Source organism: Aquila chrysaetos, chromosome 20 (assembly GCF_900496995.4).
Source record: "Aquila chrysaetos chrysaetos chromosome 20, bAquChr1.4, whole genome shotgun sequence".
Lineage (NCBI taxonomy): Eukaryota > Metazoa > Chordata > Aves > Accipitriformes > Accipitridae > Aquila > Aquila chrysaetos.
Window position 1 is genome coordinate 7,807,434 of NC_044023.1, and position 19,929 is coordinate 7,827,362.

The following is a 19,929-nucleotide window of genomic DNA, read 5'->3' on the forward strand; positions in this document are numbered from 1 at the left end:
CCAGTATATTGTATTCACCTGAAGAGATCTGGTGTCCCATTTCAGGGAGTAGGAGAACTTCATGCTAAGAGCAGTGTTTTGTTTTCCTAGTTATGCAGAATGGTCCTCATCGCAAACCTAGGTGCACCACAAAGTCTCAAAACTAGAAGACAAAGAAGGATCCCACTTGCTATGTCAACTTCTTGAACAATTAGGGTTGGCAGCATTTAGTTCTGTCAAGTTACACCAAGGGTAGTTTTTCTAATCAGCAAATGTTCATTAGAAATTGCAGAGGTACAGTAAGGGACTGGCACAAAGAAGGATAGGGTATTTCATCTGCAACTGTCCTGACCTTCAGGGAAAAAACCCTCCAGCATAACATAGTTGCCATAAATACTTACACCATGACAAAAGATGTCAGAAATGCAAGCTGTTGACACTACAGAATACTTAGCCAAAATGAAACCTTATGCCTTTCAAACTGTGAGCTGTAAAGACCAGCAAGTTTTATGACAGTGTGATATGCTATTCTAGAGTTTAGAGGGCAGGAAAGCACAGCTGACATTGAACACAATCCTTATTTCTTTGAAGGAAGTTCATTTCCAAATGATACAGAACTGTCTCACTCATTGCCAAATTCTGGATTTAAACCAAGCAAGTTGATAAAAGGGTTAGACAGATCAATGCAGAACGGGTTCACCAGCACTTTTATGTCCTGGCCTACATCCTCTGGCTCAGGGGATTGCCAGGAGCATAGTGCACACCAGCATCTTCCCTTAGTGTCTGCTGCTAGCTGGATGGACATTTGGTCTGACTTGCTTGTCACAGTCAGCCAAGACTCAAGTATTCAAGGCTCAATTTTGTTTGCACGAAACAAAGCCTCCTTGCCTGGTCATGTGGGATTTTACAGGCTTGTTTCTCAAAGTGTCTCATGCGTTTAGTTATTCCTTCTGTCTCTTGTGAGCCTGAGCAGAAGACAGGCCACCATCTCCAAAGAGGGCAGACAACTCCGCACAGGGCTGCTCTGCTTCTTTTTTGTAAAGTATTACAACACACTCTGCAAACAAACAGTCTAACCTCGGATGAAACAGACGTCAGATAAATCTGATGCATAGGATTAGTCATGCTGATGTTGCAATCATTGGTGTCATGGATAAAAATGACCCAAAGAGGAGGAGTATGAGAATCTTCCATCACAGCTTATTTATGTTAATTATAACAAAGACCCCAAACTCTCTTGTGCTAGTCCAAAAACTACTTGCACCCACCTGTTGTCTATTATCTTAGCTCAGGACTACGCTAGAGCAGATTTTCTGCCACACCTCTGGAGGGGCCTGCCTTGGTTCTTACAAATTCAACCAAACAGCAAAAGCATGATTTTACTGCAACTACTTTATACATGTTTCTTGCACAGTTACAGGAACAATTCCTTGCTGCTATAAAGATGTACCCTCATCTCACCTCCAGATGACATAATTATAAGGTAAAGCTTCCTGCTGCCAGCCACACCATAGGGTCTTACATAGGGAAACATCCTTGTTCAGGGTGGTACAGCACCAAACACTGCCCCTGAGCTGAGCCGTGGCTGCTGCTCTGCTGGTGATATGAGCACTCATGATGCTTGCTCTGGGCTTAGACTGTGGAGACGACTCTTTAGCATTAAAAAAAATCACTAGTAAACTCATTAAATTGTTTTAAGTTAAACATATCTTTTATACACCCCTCCCCTTCCCAAGTGAAATACAGCTGTGCTGTACTTCAAAAGCTCTTATAGCTTTTGCCCTAATGCTTTGATGCAGTAGAGGAGGTGGAAAGATGATACAAAGCCCACACACACTAAACCACCTTTGCAGCAGGAAAATCAAACCCCTTACATAGTAAAAGCAACCACAGAGTCAGGTCATTGGGCTAAAGCAATAGGTCAGGTGGACAAACTGAGATATCTGACTGGTTTTCTTAGGAGTGAGTGACTACTTACACAGATTGTGCAACTACTCGTCTCTGCTCTGCAAACAAAGCCTGATATCCAAACACCACTGTCTGTAATAGCATTACTCTGTATTGGTATCATTTGTGTGCATTTTGTAAATAAACAAACAGTGACTCATAACTGACAGGCTTGGAGAAACCCAGGGCAGGGGTTATAACACAGGCTAAGTCATCGCCTTCTCATTTGACCAAAGATACCATCGTACATAATGGGACTGACTGCAGCAGGGTAACTTCAGAGAGGAAGCAACCCTGGATGCCGAGGCCAAATCCTCCTGCCCGTGCTTGCCACGAGTAGCACCTTGCCTGAGGCAGAGTCCCGCAGCAGCCGACATTTGCTCCGGCAGCTCAGTGGCATTCAGCCTAACTGGCAACAGCGGCCCTGGCCTGGCAGGATATGCCACAAAGGTGGATGTTCACGGTATATCCTCACCCAAAACCACCTCTTCCCCCCAGCACTGTGTGTGCCATCCTACCCTCCAGATAGCAACACTGAATTAGCACTGGGCAAGTGAAAAAAAGCACAGAAGATACTAGATTGAAATTAATGTTTAACCTTTGCTTGCCTTACACTACTAGCAAATAGTTGCAGGCAAGCCAGAAATTTTTTCTACTCACTTGGTTTCTCATTTGTGAGCAACTTTGTTTCCTCTGCCATGCAAGGAGCTCCAGCAACAGCAGAACTAAGGAACCTGGTCCCTCATGGATTTGGTAATTGCATAATTAGTTTCTGCATGTTTGGGGTTTTTTTTTCCTCATGGCTACTATGGTTCGATTCTGCTAGAGCCTCTTTCTTGGTCAGTGTATTGTAAGGTCTCTATCCACTGGCTATGTGGTTTCAGAGATCCCTTAGAGACCTTTAAAAGTTTTACTGTTCTTTGAGCTTTTCATTAAACCAAAGCATGGCCACCACATTCAAAGCCACTGGCAGGCAGGCAGCACAGCCACAGCATAACCATGTGCCATCATGAAGTTCAGCTTAAAACAGATGGAAAAGGAAGCCAATAGTGAATCATATAATAGCCTAGCAAAAATCCTTTAAATGCAAGGGAATTGCAATACCAAATTGAAAAGGCATCAAATCAGAAAACTCTTGTTTGTAGCCTCGTCTCCTCAATTCCCATAGATATAGCCTGAACCTCCAAACCAAACAGCTTGAACACTCGTTATCTAGCTACCAGATCTTCAGCCCTGAACTCCCAGACAGTAGGGAAGCTCTTCAGTCCAAACCTGGAGTCGTTCTTCTCTCACAAACAGTAGCCAGCCACAACTGCCTAGCATAAACCCTCCTGTCACAAGAGGAGAGTCAGTTCTTTATCCTTGTAGCTCATCACCCTGCAGGACTGCCTGGTACCACTGGAGAAGCAGTAGCTGTATACAAATGGATCGCTGATTCATGCTGGGACACTGGTCTATTTTCTTGTCGCCCCAACACAATCTCACCCAGCACAAGACAGCTGTAAAGCCAGTTCCCTGCGTGGTCCCACTCCAAGCTGCAGTGGCCACAGTGGGCTGAGCAACCAGAGATGTCAGTGGCTTATTGTAGGCTGTGATCCTTAAGGTTTTGTCTGGTTGTAATTAAGCCATCTCATTCTTCTTGATGAAGGCTTGGTCGGGAGGGTATCCTGCTCAATTTACTCAGCAGTGTCTGAAAATACCATGTGAGCAAGGGGGCAGTGCAGGGACAGGGACAGAGGCTGCTAGGAAGAGCAGGCTGCAGAAGGAAGAGCAGAGCCATGCTAAGACCATCAGTTTGAGCTTCCAGTGACCTTACCACACCTCCTCACCTCCCTCAACATGCATCCAGAGGCGCACAGTCGTCTCCCTGTCCTTCCTCTCTTGCCCAGCAGGGCCCAGCTGTGCTCCTCACTCCCACCCTGGGCAGCCCAGGTCTGGGCTGGGGCCACTGCACCACCCCAGGGGTGGAAGCCAGGACCTGAGCACTGGCACGGTGGGGGGCATGCAGGAAAGAGCAACCCCAGGTTGCAGCAAGCTCACTGCAGCATGAACAGCCAAGGTATTTTACTCCTTCAGGCACCCTGTACTTTGAGATTAATTCAAATAAAAGTTGTTTCATTCATAGGACAATTGAAGCTTGCAAGACAAGTAACCAGTAGGACAGCTGCTTGCTAGGAGCCCTAATTATTATTCAAGACCCAGGCTGGTGTTTACTTTAAAGACCCTCCGTGTTCCAGTACAGCTCTTCCACTACCCACAATAGTTCGGCAACATCTGAGGCTACAGTAACTGTTAAACAGTTGTCCTGTGGTTTGGGTGAAAACCTGTGTTAAACAATATCAAGACTTATCTTGAGATGAGCTAAGCAAAGTTGAGCAAATGAGAGGTGTGCTCTCGCAACAGAAAGCTGCGCAGAGCCCCAGGCTCAGCAGAGTGTTGCCGACACCTCCCTCTCAAGAAGTCAAGTCCAAGGGACACCTAACCTCATCTCTTATCCAGAGCAGCACCAGACACTTCCCAAATAGGTGCAAGAACCCCAGCCTGCCTGCAAAGGTTCAACCTGCCTTCCAACACGTCTGGACTATAACACTCATTACTCCCTCAGGAAAGTATCACCATTCATTACAACACCAGGTTGCCTTGCTTCCCATTTAAGAACTTGAGTTAGATACTCCAGCTTGCTAAATTTATGGCCTCACCAACTTCTGAAGACAATGAGACACACGTAAGTAAACTCAGCTAATCAGTGGTTAAAATTATTTTTTCACAGCCCAATCATCCTTTAGTTAAGTTCCACAATTTCATGGCAACAAGCTCCAGACAGGCTGGAGATGTTGGGAACAGGAGGTTCTCCCCAGCTACCACACAATAGATACCATTCCTGGGTAGCTATTTGTTGCCACCAATCATGCTGGGAACAGCACTGTGCCCTGTGACACAGTGCATTCAATTTATAATAAAACCAAAAAGAGGAAAAAATAGGGCAGCCTTGACAAAATCTGCTTGACTCACCCCTGCTGCTGTGTTTAATAATGTTGGAGAATTGCTCCATACAGGGGGCAATTTAGAAAAAGCTTGATGAGGAAAAGCTTGTGATGAGGAAAGCTCATCTGCTTTCCTTTAGACCAGCTGCATGCCTGCCCAGGACAGATGCACTTGGCACTTATATGGAGATGGCTCATACATACTGAAGGAGCAACTCATTCAATAACCACAGATTTATGAGACAGTTTCTAATCAAACCCTTCCTCCAAGCAAAGATAACAGGCTATCCTTGACATTCTCACCACAAGTACATGACAGCTCCAGCACCTTCTGCCTACAGCATAGAGCAGCCTCATTGTGCAAGGACCCACCAAGCCAACGTGACAATCCCAGCCTCAGGGCAACTGTCCCCTGTCTAGCTCAGAAAATCTTGTGCTAGGAACTTACCTAATCCTACATCTTGAGTAAGACTTCCAAGCTGTCTGCAGTACACTGGCAGATCGCATGGCAGTGCCTCCAGCTAAGATACATGCTTGCTTGCTTGCCTGCTTTCTTAATGCTCTGTTCCGTGTGGGTGCACAAAGCATGGGAGATGTCTTTTTACTGTAGGTGAAAAAATGTCATCCTGTTTAAAATTTCATCGCTCTATTGCTTCCTACATTGACTTCTCTCTAGACTACTGTGCTGTGCTGAGAGGAGGAGGACTGCCTACCCTTGGGTTAGACAGCAGGAGAACTGCAATCTGCAGAGATATCTTCGTGTATTAAACAGAAACCACCAACATCAAGATGTTGAAGAGGGAGGACAGTCCAGTCACAGACGTATGTATGTGCTTTATCTAGACAGCACAGCAGATGTTGGTATAAAGCAAAGAGCAAAGGCTGCAGGAAGCGAGCACATCTAGAACAAAGCAAGAAGCTCTGCAAGAACCTGTATTCCGGGAAATGATCAGTTGCACCTTCAAGCACAAGAGTCTGTGCTAGGCGTCTCCTGCAACTGGAGAGGCTTCGCTCAGGCTTAGCACAGGTGAATGCAGCAACAGCACAAGTGCCAGCAAGGGGTTGCTCAGCCAGCCCTGCTACAGTAAGCAGCAACACAGCTGTGATGCGGACCTGGAGAGGGGACCCAGCAAACAGCAAGGCAGAGGGGGACAGAGCCCTCTGCTCGCTGTACAACCTACCTCCCCATACAGGTTTTCATTGCCAAGAATGCGGCATATTGAAATCTCATTTCCTAAGGTAACAGCTTACACGATCTTGTCTCACCTTGATTACTAGTGAAGCCTGTGAGTGATTTCAGCTTCTTCTGTCAAGCCTGGTTGCCTCAAAACCATCGCATTTCTATGCATTCTGAAGGGAAAGAGAAATCCTTCAGTGAGCAGTAGAGAGGGGAGCTACATTCATGCTCCTCCTAAGGAAACACACATGCACACTTCCCCAAGCGGGAAGTAGCCAGGGCACAGAGTGTCTCCAGCTCAGCTGACATTTAGGGGATTTGGGAAAGAAGCGAGGATAGTGCGGGGTATTAAGAGTTATTGCATCAGAGGCAAGTATGAGTGAAGTCAGACAGAACCTGTTGTTCGCAGAGCAGTTTGTCCCTTGCTTAGGTCACACTCAGGAGTTTATGCTAAGGGCTTTCTCTTTTCTCAGTGGGTATCAGAAGGTGTCAGCTCTGCTACAAGCAAAGTGGAACAGCCCCAGGGTAATGGCACTGGCACGACACTGAGATGAATTTTGGTTCAGGTCCCAGTCTTACTTTTGGCATCCAGAGGCATTTGCTTGTTCTGTGTCCCCTTTTTACCCCTGGCAGGACAGTCTTGTATCCCAGCAGGGACTGCTCTTCCAGCACACATGGCAGAGGTCTCCACTGTGCCATGACCAAGGTAAGACCAGCAGAAACAACCTCCTAATTACCAAAACCAAGCCCAAGAAAGTCATTAAAGGACAAACAACCCCTGACCACTCAAGTCAAGTCCCTGTTGTCTACCTTAATGCACTGTTCCCCCATCACAGGGCACAGTGGATCTGCTTGCTTTCAGGGTATCGCACATCCCTCCAGCTGCAGAGTTTCCCCTCTCCAACTACTCTGCCAAGGGTGGGTGGAAGAGGAACAGGCGATGCTGCCTGCCACCTGCCCTGGGGCAACTTTCTCTGCTTTTCCAGAAAGAGCTGCTCAGTGGAGGAACCCTGCTAGATTTCTCCTAGTTTTTAAATTGTTTTTTCCTTCCAGCTAGTGATGACCTACATAATAAGCAGGTCACTGGAACACGAGAGATGTTTTCCAAGGCAAAGGAGAAAAGCCAAACAGTTCTCTCGCTGTGCATGTTTCTGAGGACAAAGTGAAATGCTGTTTCCCAGGGGTCCCACACAACAGCCTCCTTCAAGCTCTTCCTGTCTGAAATCAGCAGGAGCTGCTGGGATCCCTGTGGGGACACGATCAGACCCTGAGCAGAACATCAGGCTAGTTAAGGACCAGCTCTTTGGGGGACCGAGGGGAGCTTTGGGGACATAAACCCTCTTCATGTAAACAGTAAACATACCATGTGCAGCCCCTGTGCACAAGGCTGTGAGCCCGTGCAAGGTCCCAGCTGTGTGAGATTCAATCCACCGGCCAAAGCAAGCTCTCATCAAACAAGCAGCAAAGGGAGGGAAGGAGAGAGCAGGAAGATGTGAAGGGGACAAATTCCCGCCATGACCCCTGTAGTGTGACCCCTTCCCAGCCAAAGGAAGGATCTGCTTGTAGCAGGTCTGCAGACCACAGGAACACGAGACTGAGTTGTTCCCAGCTGGAACAGTGCCCTACCTGAAAATTTGGCAGGCAAGAAGCAGGGTTAGAAGAGCTTGAACTCAATTTACTTCTCAAGCTCTTGTCATTTCTGCTCCTTTATGGGGAGCATTCTTAAAGGCTTGCTACAATAAAGTACAAACTGGAAATGACAAGGATTTGAGTAGCTGAGAGAAGAGAGATCCTGGGATATCCCTTCAGCATCAGTATGGTTTAAGGCATGGCAGCACGGAACTGGACTGTCTCAGGACGTTGTCTCCAGCACCATCCTCTCTAATCTTGCAGCTGATCTCTCCCTATCTTCAGATCCCCCTCTCAAATGCGACACAACACTGTGAAAGATGTAGGCCAACATATCTAATCCCCACACAACTGGTGTACTGCAAGCAGGAAGCAGCTAACTACCTACCCAAGGGTAAGGCAAGAATCTATTAGAGAAATGAATGTAACGTGATCCTGCCTGGGGCTCAGAGTCAGTCCCAGAAGGATATACAGAGTGAGTAACCAGAGCAGACAAGGGTAAGAAGCTCTCTCAAACAGCCTGATGGCTCAGAGAGCTCCAGTAACAATAGTGCAAGTCTGGTAACTAGGTCACAGTTATGATCCTTAATTAATCCTGAAAAGACCCCATCTGCCATGAGGAACATGACAGATAAGGTAGCTCATTAAGCGCAGAAGGCAGCCAGGGTAATGCCAGACCCCAGCCTAGCCCCCAGAGGTTTGGGGACAAAATCCCATTTGGCAGCAACAGCAGCTCCTTTGCCCAACCTGCTCACTGCCAAGCTTTTAGCCAGCAGACGCACCAGGCTCTCACCATCTCCTCTGAGGAAGAGAAAGCAGCCTGGAGCTTGTTCACTAGCCACTGCTCAAACCACACTGACATAAACCATGAAACAGGAGAAAGACAGGATCGAAAACAGCCCAGGGGCAGGCAGACATGAGGCTCCAGCAAAGGAGCTGTACCAAATCCTGCTGAACAGCTGAGCCCCGGCTCCCTGCACTGTGCTTCACTCTCACACTCCTGCTCTTGTCCCCCACACTCCTCTGTGCCAGGGTGTGCTATCCAAAGTCACTTCTTCCCCTGACTCCTCTAAGCTCAGAGATACCAGCTTCTCTGCATGCGCTGCCTCAGCTTGCACAGAGGGTTAAATTAACATGCTGGGCTGGCAGTCACAGCCCTGAGACACAGATGCTGCAAAGGGGCATCAAGGTCAGTGGAGAAAAGGGCCTGATGCTGCAGCTGAAGTTAGGAGAGGTCATGTGCCAGCAGTGCCAGGTTGTTCACTTGGCAGAAAGACCTGTTCCCAACCATGACAGCGGAGAGCCCATCTGGCAGCGAGTGGCAGAGACTGGCTGAGGGCAAGGGCATGGATGGCTGACACCTGGGAGAACAGTCTAGGTGCATGTGATCTGCCTTTACAGCTAGCTGTGTTTTGCATCTACACATGATCCCTATGAATGTCTTGATCTGCTTAAATCCACTGATGACAGGGAGATAAGCTGAGATAATGTTGATTGAGTTTTCAAGCCCCGCTTCTGCTACCTGAGCAATTAAAAAGCAGCCACCATCAGCAAAGAAGGCAAAACCTAACAGGGCTTTTGAGGGCTCAGCACAGAGCAGAAGCATTAAAAATAGTGGTTTCAAAGGAGGGATGTGTGACTAATAAGCCCTAAACTGACAATTTTTGGGAGAGGGGGGCAGCTTAGTACTAAAGCCATGTCTCCAGGGTCCCTTATTAAGATGTCACTTGTGCTCAGTACCACCCCCAAAGGCATTGTATTCAGCAACATGTACAACTGACAGCACACTGGGGAACAGACACGACTCCACACAATTAAACCAGAACAAGCAGCAAGGAGAAAAGCTGCCAAGTAAACATAAAACAGTATTTCTACCCAAGGAAACTCTGAATAGCAGAGCAATCAAACCCCAGGCATACGCACCATCACCATACACATGCACTGTTTTCCCTCATCCAAGTGCATGCAGCTGAGCGAGGGACTGCACCGCCACAAGATAGCTCCATGAAAACTAGGTCACTGACTATGAAACCCAAGAGACAGTGTGAGGACTTTGGGAAGGATGTACTGAAATCACTTCTTCCAATTAAAACACAAGCTTAGGAAGCAGCTCTAGTTTACTTGCTCTTGTAATTGGAGCTTTAAATCTCAATTACTTGCTCAAAATTTCATCATCCTTCATGGTGAATGTATCTTGACAGTGTTTTTGCTGTGGAGGAGACATGCAGTTTTGGGAACCAAGCTGAAGCAAACACAGGAAAGGTTACCACCTTTCTGAGACAGTAGTACAGAGCACAGGTAGCGTGGAATAATCCGTGGTCCCCAAGGCTTGCAAGGGAACCCAGAGCTTGACCCCTTCACTCACCCACAGAAGAGCAGCACATTTGTTCGCTGTGCCAAGCACCAGCCTCCTCTCTCCCTTCTCCAGCCAAAGTGCAAGACTAGGCACTACACAAGCCCCGAAGATTCTTCTGGATTTCAGCACTAGATAGCACAAGGATCCAGAGGGTTTGCACACCTTCGCATATTAGAGTTGTTGGCTCCTGTTTTGTGGCTGAAGTGGTGGCTGCCCCCCTCCCAGGCACCCCACCTTCCACTACAGGGTCTCATTCCTGCTGCAGGTTGGGCAGGATGAATGTCTGGTTCGTATCTGAGAGCTTGGCCTAGTAAGCATGTGTTGCCCAGCATGACATCTCTCCCCAAAACTGCTTCTTCCAAGACATTGTTGCCTCACAAAAATGCAGCTTGGCAAAAAAGCCCTACCTCGCACCCACCCAGACACAGAGATTGCCAGCACACTCCATCAGAGGCAGAAGAATTAACCTTTAAGTAGTGAATGGGCTGAGGAAAAACGTTGCAAGGCAACCCAGCCACCTCCCTACTTGTTAAACACTGAAATAATACATGCCAGCTGTGCTGTATTTGCAGACTTCAAAGTGCCAAACAACAGAAATACAAAACTGTCATCAGGGCTTTTGGGGAAACAGTTCAGCCACTGCTTAAAGCCGAGCCTCCCAGCAATAGTCTTGTGCAGTGGAGTTAATCTGAAAGTTTGCTGGTGCTACCAATGGCTGGAGAGAATCAGTTACCCTTCACCCCAAATTATCTCTCCACATAGAGCCACCACCCCTCCACACCACATTCTCATATGGCTTGGTACTTTCTCCCTATGTGATCAATCATCCCTTACCAGTGCCAAGAGGGGAGTGTCTCAGGAGAGGTCTTCAGTCCTAACATTAATTTTTTTTTTTTAATTAACACATTATCAAATTTCACACTGGAAATGATGCAACTTTTTGAGAAGATGAAGTCTGAACTGCTTTTTCAAGTTAAACTTTGAAGCAGAGACTTGTCAAGACTAGAGGTCTTTAAAAACCAAAATTGGAAGTACTTAAAAAGAAATACAAACCATCACAACTACACTCTAGTTCTCCTAGGAGCTTGTGGGATGGCTGCAGGAATTTTTGGGCAAAGTGCTGCAACTTGCAAGTCTGAAGAGACTACATTTTCTAATGTATATAAAAGCTCTGTAAGATTAGCAGAGCTCTGTATAAAAACACAGCACACAGGTCAATCACATGATCCATCACTAATGCTAAGCCAGCAATAACCCTCTACTCTCCCTTGGTTTGCTCTTACAATCAATTCTACATGAGAAACTGGGCACAGAAGTAAAGAGAATGACTTAACCTCGGGTTTGGACTTTTGCCATTTCAGTCTTAATTTCTCAGCTGATCCCTTTCAACTCTTTTGTTATGCAATGTTTGCACTTCCATCTCTTTCTAGGACATTCCCTAGGATCAGCTTTTACCCTCTTCACCCAGGGCTGGGACAATGGGCATTTCCAAGAGAAAACACGTGCATCTTGCCTGATTAAGTGGAGCGATTCCTGAAAAGAAGACATAAGAGAATCTAGCTTCTCTACCACATCTCCTGGAGATACAAGAACAACACATTTTCCAACCATTACCACCAGCCCAAGCCAACACCTGACAAGACTAGGTTTGCTAGCACACCAAGTCAGAGACAACTTGCTCCTTTGAGTCTTCTAGCCCTGTAGATCTCAGCTGGAATGGTGTTCAGTTCAAAGAGCTGCAGAACCATCAGGTCAAATAAACTACATGCAGAAAAGGCTGCTAGCAGGGTCACAGTACCCCAAGAAACCTCCCATCCCAGCTGTCCTGGCTGGTCCTCACTTGTACTCCCCCTGGTACCACCTGTGCTGCTTGGCAGGCAGAGTGGCCCAGAAGCCTTGAAAGTAGAGCCCAGAGCTTTGCGTGACTTAGGCTGTAAGACAGTGCAAACAGAGCACTTGCCAGCTTTTTGAAGAGTTCAGTACAAAGGCAAACAAGGAATGGAAGCCTCATATACTCCAATAACCTTAATATGTCACAGAGTTTCTCCGGTCTGCAGCTCCCAAGTTCAGATTTGGAGATATATGATGTGCTAATTTCCTCCCTTCAGCACCGGCCCCTTCTTCCCTATTGCTGACACTCTTCTCATTTTAATACCTTATCACCACTATCTATCTATAATCTTTAGAGCACAAGGAGGAATAGTATGTCTTGCACCTCAAAGGTTAAGCAACAGAGCTATTGCAAAAGAGCACAGCAAACCCCATGGACAGAATGCACCAACACTTACACTGGGAGATGGAAACATTTGCAGAGGAAAGAGCTGGACACCAACAAGGCTGTAGCTCATCCTTCCAGCTTTCTGCTGTGGCACACAGGCTATGGTGTTACACAGACTCTTCTCCCACTCACAGGAGTGGGTTTGGCCCTGTGATGTTTCATACCCCCTGTTGCCACACATTTTCATGCTGCTTTCATGTCTGGAACATCTCCACTTAGATGAAAGGCATCATTCTGCTCTACTGCTTGGCCACTTCCCTCTCAACCCTTTGGATTGTTTCTTTCAAGGAGCAAATTCTAACTGACTATACAACTATAGCAACCAATGTTAACTATAACAACTAATTCTTTAACTATAAAGTTTCCCTGACCATTGATGGAAACAACAAAAGATCAAAACTGCTTTACACTTCCCTCTGTTTATTGCTTGCTTTCTCCAAGACAGTTCTTAAGACTGTCTCAGGACCAGCAATATCTAATGCTAAGGAACTGCTGGATAAGAAGACAAGCCACCCAGGTAACAGAAGGGTCCTCTTGCTTCACTGGGTATTCGTTCATGGGATAACACCCACACAGGAATTCCCAGCTTGAGTCTAGTCAAGAGGGGGATTTTTCCCCACCTTCTCATGTCATAAGCAGGTATTTCATTCTGAAATGCTTCTCCTTCTCCATACCTCCCTGAAATATCAATCCTTGCAGAAGAAATTTAAATACCAGATGCATAAGAGAAGAATAAGCCTTTGCCAAAACAAACCACAACAACTAGCATTACTTGTAGGTGTACTGTACCTACAACAGACATTTTAAGGTGACAGCCTTTTGAAATCCCATCATTTTCACCCACCCAAAAGACATCAGACACTAATAAGACTTCACAGGATGCCTTTATCCCTATTTCCAGGCTGAAAAGGCAATCTTATTTGTATTACTACACCTGGGAAAAGAAAGGTAGCATGTACATCTGCAGGAAATAGTACTGATTAAAAACCCGTCTAGTCAGTGAATCTCCGTTTTGACAAACAAAACTACATCAGTTTACACAAGGGATTTAACTTACTGTGTCAAACTGAGTCTGGGGTGACTGGGGAGGAGTGAGGGCACTTGAACATGCTACTGCCTTGTAAGGTGTCCATGGCGGGCCCATGGGACAGGTATACAAGTCAGAGAGATGATTTTTTTGTCATGGTTTAGCCCCAGGAGGCAGCTAATCCCTACACAGCCACTTGCTCACCCTCCCCCCCTGTAAGATAGGGGACAGAATCAGAAGAGTAAAAGTGCAAAAACTTGTGGGTTGAGATAAAGACAGTTTAATAATTAAAAAAGAGGAAAAAACCAACAGAGAGAGAAAAAAAACCACACCAAAACCGAGAAAAACAAGTGATGCAAAAGAAAACAATTGCTCACCACCAACTGACAGATGCCCAGCATCTGAGCAACGGCAGCCCCGACCAACCTCCACCTCCCCAGTTTTATTGCTGAGCTTGATGTCATATGGTGTGGGATAACCCTTTGGTCAGTTGGGGTCGTCCCCTCCCAACTTCTCATGAACCCCCAGCCTGCTTGCTGGCAGGGCAGTGCGAGAGACAAAAAAGCCCTTGATGCTGTGCAAGCACTGTTCAGCAATGACTAAAACATCCCTGTGTTATCAATGCTATTTTCATCACAAATCCAAAACTTACCCCCATACAAGCTGCTGTGAAGAAAATTAACTCTATCCCAGCCAAAACCAGCCCATTTTTTACAGGGCGAGAGGGAAAGAACAAGGTATACCCTTGATTTCTAGCAATCTTCTGCTTGACAGGAAAGTCCTAACATTGACATTGCTTTAAAAGAGACAGCCCATAGGCTCCAGCACAGCATTTTTCACAGCTGTGGGTCGATTTCTTGTTTTCAAGGACTTTTACATTCCTGTCTCTGCTCTGACTTCCACCTTCCTGGCAATGCCCACACTAACGCAGATATGAGCAGCAGTAGGAGCTCACTAGAGCTACTTGGTGTAGCAAAGATGCTTTACTATATAAACATGAGTGTCTCTCTGGGCCTGGAGCATTTAAATTCAGACAAAGAAGAGACACCCACTTCTTTCCCTCCTCTGTCAGCTGTCCCTCCTATAGAGAGAAGAGCAGGCTATCTACTTAATTCCTTTCTGGAAACTTCAGTTACAGAGAGCTATAGAGAGCTTTGACTTCAGAGCTAAGACCTTTCCCCACCCTCTCATACCTTCATACAGGAAGTGCTCAGATTCACCTTTTGTAAGGTATTTCTGCTCTATGCTGACTATGTAGAGAGTTCAAGCTTCTATACTGGATGTAGAATGTGGTACCTCTGCCCGAGTAGCTAATGAGGAGAAATGAGGGCTGAGATATGTGCAAGAAAAAAGACAGGCTGAAGCCCAGCAATAATCCTAACTAAAAATATACTGGTTGGAGTCTACTGGTTCTTTCTAAGAGAAGGAGGAAAACTGTGTGAGAGAGGAGCAAACAAGGGTGTGAATGTAATTCATTGCAAGTGTGGCAAAGCTCACAGTAGCTGGAAAGACTTGTGTACCATTTCCTGCCGTGTGCTGCACAAAGCAAGACAAACTGGAGGGTGCAAGATGAAAAAAAAGACTATTGTGTGATTTTCTACATCTGAAGCAACTGGAGGGATGTCAGGGAGATATGCTGGAATTAAGATAAACCATGGCTGGATGTGTTAATCAGATGGGCTGTAGACCACAGCAGCCCTGGTGTGGGAGTGGTGCCCTTCAGCAGAAGGGCAGGGTACCTTGTATGAGGGTGGCAACAGCTTCTACTGTCCCAACTGAGCATGAGTCATCCCCCTGTAATGGGACTTTGCCAAGAGACCAAACTCCTCTGCATCAACGGGCAGCACCTGGGGCCTGGCAGACAGGCAAAAGTGTCCTGACCCAACACCCTTGTGAGGACCCACCAGCAGGTCATGAATTTTAAAAGATATCCATTACATTGGCGAGAAAAACAGCTCGGCACTTGTTGGTATGAGATGGGGTAAGAAGCTTGCCTGGCCTGCATCTGTGAAACAGGGGTGCTGCTCAGTCACTCCGCAACAGGTCACACGCGCCTCAGCATTCAGCAGCTCTTCCAGCTTGGCTGAATTCTCTATCGATTAGAGGGTCCTATAAAGAAATGAGATTTCCTGTTCTGTCATGTAAAGACACTGGATCCAAATGAGGAAAATCTGCTAAAGAAATTCAGCATGGGAAGAATTTTCTCTATGCAGCTACTATCGCAACCCTCGAATTTTGCCTTAAAAGGTAAACTAAGTTCTCTCTAAGAACCGCCAGTCTCAGGACCGGAGGTGGAAGTTCTCAGATCTAAGCCTGGAATTTGAGTCTGGATTAAATCCAGATGTCAGGATCACATCCACTCCCTTGGAAAATTCAGATCTCAATATAGACAGTGACTTGTGCGTGGGGAGGGGGAATTGTTTTTCTGGCTCGCCCTCTTGTGACACTGACTGGGTGGGAAAAAATTAGGAATATGCGCAGCTCTGACTTCAGAAGTGGGCAAAAGGGATTAAATGTTGCTAATGGTAGTTATATGCTCTCATTTGGACAGGCTGAACATAGAGGGGCTTTGCCTCTTGCTTTTCTGCTAAGCAGCTAAATGCTCTCTTAAAAGCATAAAATTCATTAAAATTCCACGAAAGGAGCTAACTGCTGACAGATGTGAGGCTGGATGAAGGCTACAAATGTGTGAATCAAGTTCTTTTTCCAGGAATATTGGGCAAAATGTGCTTGAGAGAAGAAGGATGGGAGGGAAGTATTGAAGGTAACTTAAGATCTGAGCCTATATACTAAACTGGTAATGTGGAAAGAGACCATCTTCAGCAGCAGCTCTTCACAGACATCTGCAGAATCAACTTGACCCTGTGGCAGGGGATTTTTTTTTCCCCATTTCAATTTCTATATGGGAAGCACTTTCTATGGCTTCTCATCCACCTCCCAAACTGCTGGAATTTCACCTTTTTTTCCCCATCTTGCAACTTATTTAGCAAAGAAATGGACAAATCATCAGAATGGAATGGGCTTTAGAAAACTAAAATCAGCGGAGGCTCTCAGGGTAGCTGGGAGTCTTCCCTTCTCTTCCCCTACCACTGCATCACAGGGGCCTTTCAGGCAGATCGAGCTTCCTCTGCTGAATCCATCTGGTACGCAGCATCTCAGGTACCAGCTCCAAAGACTGCTCCAAAACAGTTACAGCTAGGAACTACTCACCTTCCGACCTAAACTTTGTCACGGCCAGCTGAATAAATTTGTTCTCACACCAATGCTATCCCCTCAGCTTAAAGCATTTTCGTTTTTTATTACATGCTACTCTGCCCTTTACATATTCACAGGCAGTCATTGCTTCTCCCCACTCACTGTACCTGCTGTCTCTCTCCAGACAGGCTCCGTAAGCCTGCTTTCTCTCTCTCCAGACAGGCTCCCTGTTCCCCCTTGGGCTGCTAAGGTACTGTCCCTTATTGCAGTCTGAAGTCCTCCTTCTGGAGTGTGGCAAACAGCATTTGCATGGCACTTCATGGTTTCTCCTGAGCCCTGTAGGATGATGGTAATACATCGCCACAATTAACATCTTTAAATACCATTTAATTAATCCACTGAAGCCCTAAGAAATTTTAATTAATGGCAGCTTTATTACTATTTACTTCACCTTCAACATGTAAGCTCTGGCAATACTTCCAAAGGGAGGAAACTGGCAGAGCAGTTGACAAGACACCCTTTTCCCTGACTTTTCCCCCTCTGTTGGTCCCAGAGCTCGCAGCCATCTCTGTGCACTGACAAGGACATGTTCCTTCGGCAGCTCTCCAAGATGAGGGTCAAGTTAATGTCATTCCGTTGCTATTTAGCTCTGCGCAACTCCTGTCATTTACAAGGTTAAATAAATTCACCAAAATCAAGCTCTAAAGAAGTTATTGCGGGGTCTGATTAATAGCACAGATTGTAGGGAAGCCTGACAGAAAAGCCAAGAGCTCTGCTCCGCTTGGGAGACCTCCGTATCACAGCCAAGGTCGCTGTGTCTCAGCTGCCAACCTTGAATGATGTTTGTGTAAAAAGCAGATGCTCTTCAGACTTCACATGCACTTTTGAATACAGAACCACGAGTTTCTGAATTCCAGCAACAGAGCAGACTAACGTACTTCATCCCTCAACCTTGCAACATGCTAAGATGCTGCTGTTAAGATTATCAGGATAAAGAAGGATTATCAGATTTTTGTGGGATTCAACCTGCTGTGGCAGGTGTCCATGCAGAAGAGCTCTGCAGCCTGTTGCAGTACTCTGCCAGCATATTTGCACAACATCTTTCTCTGGTGCCTCTTACAACAAAACATGTATTCCCTCTGTCCTTCTTGAGTTAAGTACCATAGTCAATTAATAAGGGAAGAATAGATGGAGAAGGAAAAATACTATCAACATACTATAAATCAAGCATATGGGACTAGATTTCTGTTGTTAAAACTGAAATTAATCTAAGGACCACTGGAGTGATCCCTTAGGTTCATACACATTAAGTCTGCTCTAAGGACACTCGTCAGGTATCTACATGGTAGAATGTTGTGACGTTTCCTCATTTTTCGAACTAACTGATGTGACACAAAGCTTCAAGGTAGGGAGTCAAATGTTGATGGTCAGGGGAGCAGGGATAGCAGTAATCTGAAACACAGATCAGGTATTTTGCAAAATGTGAATATTTGAGGCATGTAACACTAACTGAAAGCCAGCTGTGAAAAAAGAGCACTTTTCATGAGCAAACTGAAGTAATAAGTTGAAGCACTGTCCTGGTATTACCAAATGGCCAAGATTCTTGCTATCATAACTGCTATACAGGCTCAGGTCAAATACTATAGCCTTGGTTTAATAATTTATTTACAGAACAAATTAAAATGAGCATATATGTAGTTTAACGATACCCACTGATGAAAGGCTGTTTCTTAATGGTAACTTCTGCATTACATTGCTGGAATAATTAAATGAATTAAGATCTAAGCATCAAGACTTATTAAACAATGTTGTCTTAAATACCTAGTAAGCAAGAAGTGAACTGTGTTTTAAAAACCACCTAGCCCTAATAAAACCCAAATCCCACACCCTACCTTGTAAAGCCCTATCTGCTTTTTTCAGGGCCCCACAATGTGTACGTGAAGGCAGAACTCTGTCCTGTTTCCTACCTCAGAGCTTAGTAACGCGCTGGAGTTGACAGCAAGTCTGCGGTTTGACTATGGTTTAAGGTTGCCTTCCTTTTCATCTACTTACTCAAAGTTTACATATTGCAGCCAGCATCCTCAAAGTGAGACAGTGATGAAGAGAGGAGGGTCAGGCAAATATCCTGCTGGTCTTCCCCCTGCCCTCTGACAGAGGAGTTATCAGAAGATTAATTTGCAACACGTAAATACCAACCAATATTTTCTGAGTGCCTTTTGTATCCAAACTTGAGTTCAGCAGCCACAGTTCTACATAGCTTTTGTATTTCCCTAATCACTCTTCTATGAGTGCCTTCTAGTAACTACACAACGTGACTACATGCAAGACATGAATCAAGTAAGAGCGAGCTTTAAGAGAGCTCTCCTCAAAACTCTGTACCTGTTACAAAAACAACTCCTGCCTCAAAGTGCCCGAGCCAGCTCTCAGCTGGCTGAGGGATGTGAGGCCGAGAGGCAGTACTCAGCCCGAATCCTGTCTTCCGTGAAATCGTTGTTTCACAAGATGAAGAAAAAAAATGCATCGTCATCTTTCTTCTCCATTCTTTCCACACTTCAGCAGCCAGTATACGCTTACAGGAATTAGTACTATTGCAGCTCAGACGGCCAGATATATAAGGAGGGCTCCTTTTGTCATTACCCACCTGTAAATATACTTTTAAACAAATAAACTTTAATGTCCATTGCAAACCAGAGGATGCAGGACTCGATTTCACTTGCTGCTGTCATTCTCACAAGTCTTATTTATCTTCAAAACCTGGGCAGTGGCACCACGCTTCAAAAACACAGCGGTGGAAGTCTGAGCATTGCTGACAGAGAAACTGTGAGATTCATACTGGCTGTAGGCAAAGCGAGAGGGCTTCAGGATCCCACCACCATCAGTGAGACTACCCGCTGCTTTCTGAGCCCCTGTGCGACTACTCTGCAGGGAGTCAGAGGTGCGTGTTTAGGAAGAAAATACATGAGGTTTGTCAGAGCAGTGCTGGGTTTCCCCACTCAGCTGACTCAGAGCTCGTATTTTCCCATGAACAGGCTCACTAGGGGCCCCCAGATCTTCTGTCCTGGGGGTAAAGGACTCCAATACTTCTGGGAAACAAGCCTTGCAAAGCCTGGGGCTGAGGGGAAACCCAGAGCAGGACAACTACCCGCCCCTGCTTCCCGTGGGGGCCGTCCCCTCCCGGCTGCCCCCCGTCCCCGTCCCCTCACACCCCCCCCCCCACCAGATCTTCGGGCCCCCTCCGTGCCCTCACGACGCCCCGGGAGCCCCCCAGCCCCCTCCGTACCCTCACAGCGCCTGCTATCCCCTCACGACGCCCCCATGAGTCGCCCGGGCCCCCTCCGGCCCCTCACGCTTCACCGC

General features: G+C 46.2%; 1 protein-coding gene across 1 annotated transcript in view; it reads right to left on the reverse strand.

Moving 5' to 3' along the window:
* The window catches only part of POC1A (POC1 centriolar protein A), a 90,550-nt gene extending 70,751 nt beyond the window's left edge, over window positions 1–19,799 (reverse strand). Inside the window, exons 1-3 of the mRNA XM_041118726.1 lie at window positions 18,314–19,799; window positions 17,024–17,672; window positions 16,740–16,908 (exon numbers count right to left, since the gene is read on the reverse strand). Of these exons, the coding sequence (XP_040974660.1) occupies window positions 16,740–16,908; window positions 17,024–17,032 (178 nt within the window). The 5' untranslated portion in view covers window positions 17,033–17,672; window positions 18,314–19,799. The remainder of the gene's footprint in view (window positions 1–16,739; window positions 16,909–17,023; window positions 17,673–18,313) is intronic.
* Between the last annotated feature and the right edge of the window lie 130 nt (window positions 19,800–19,929).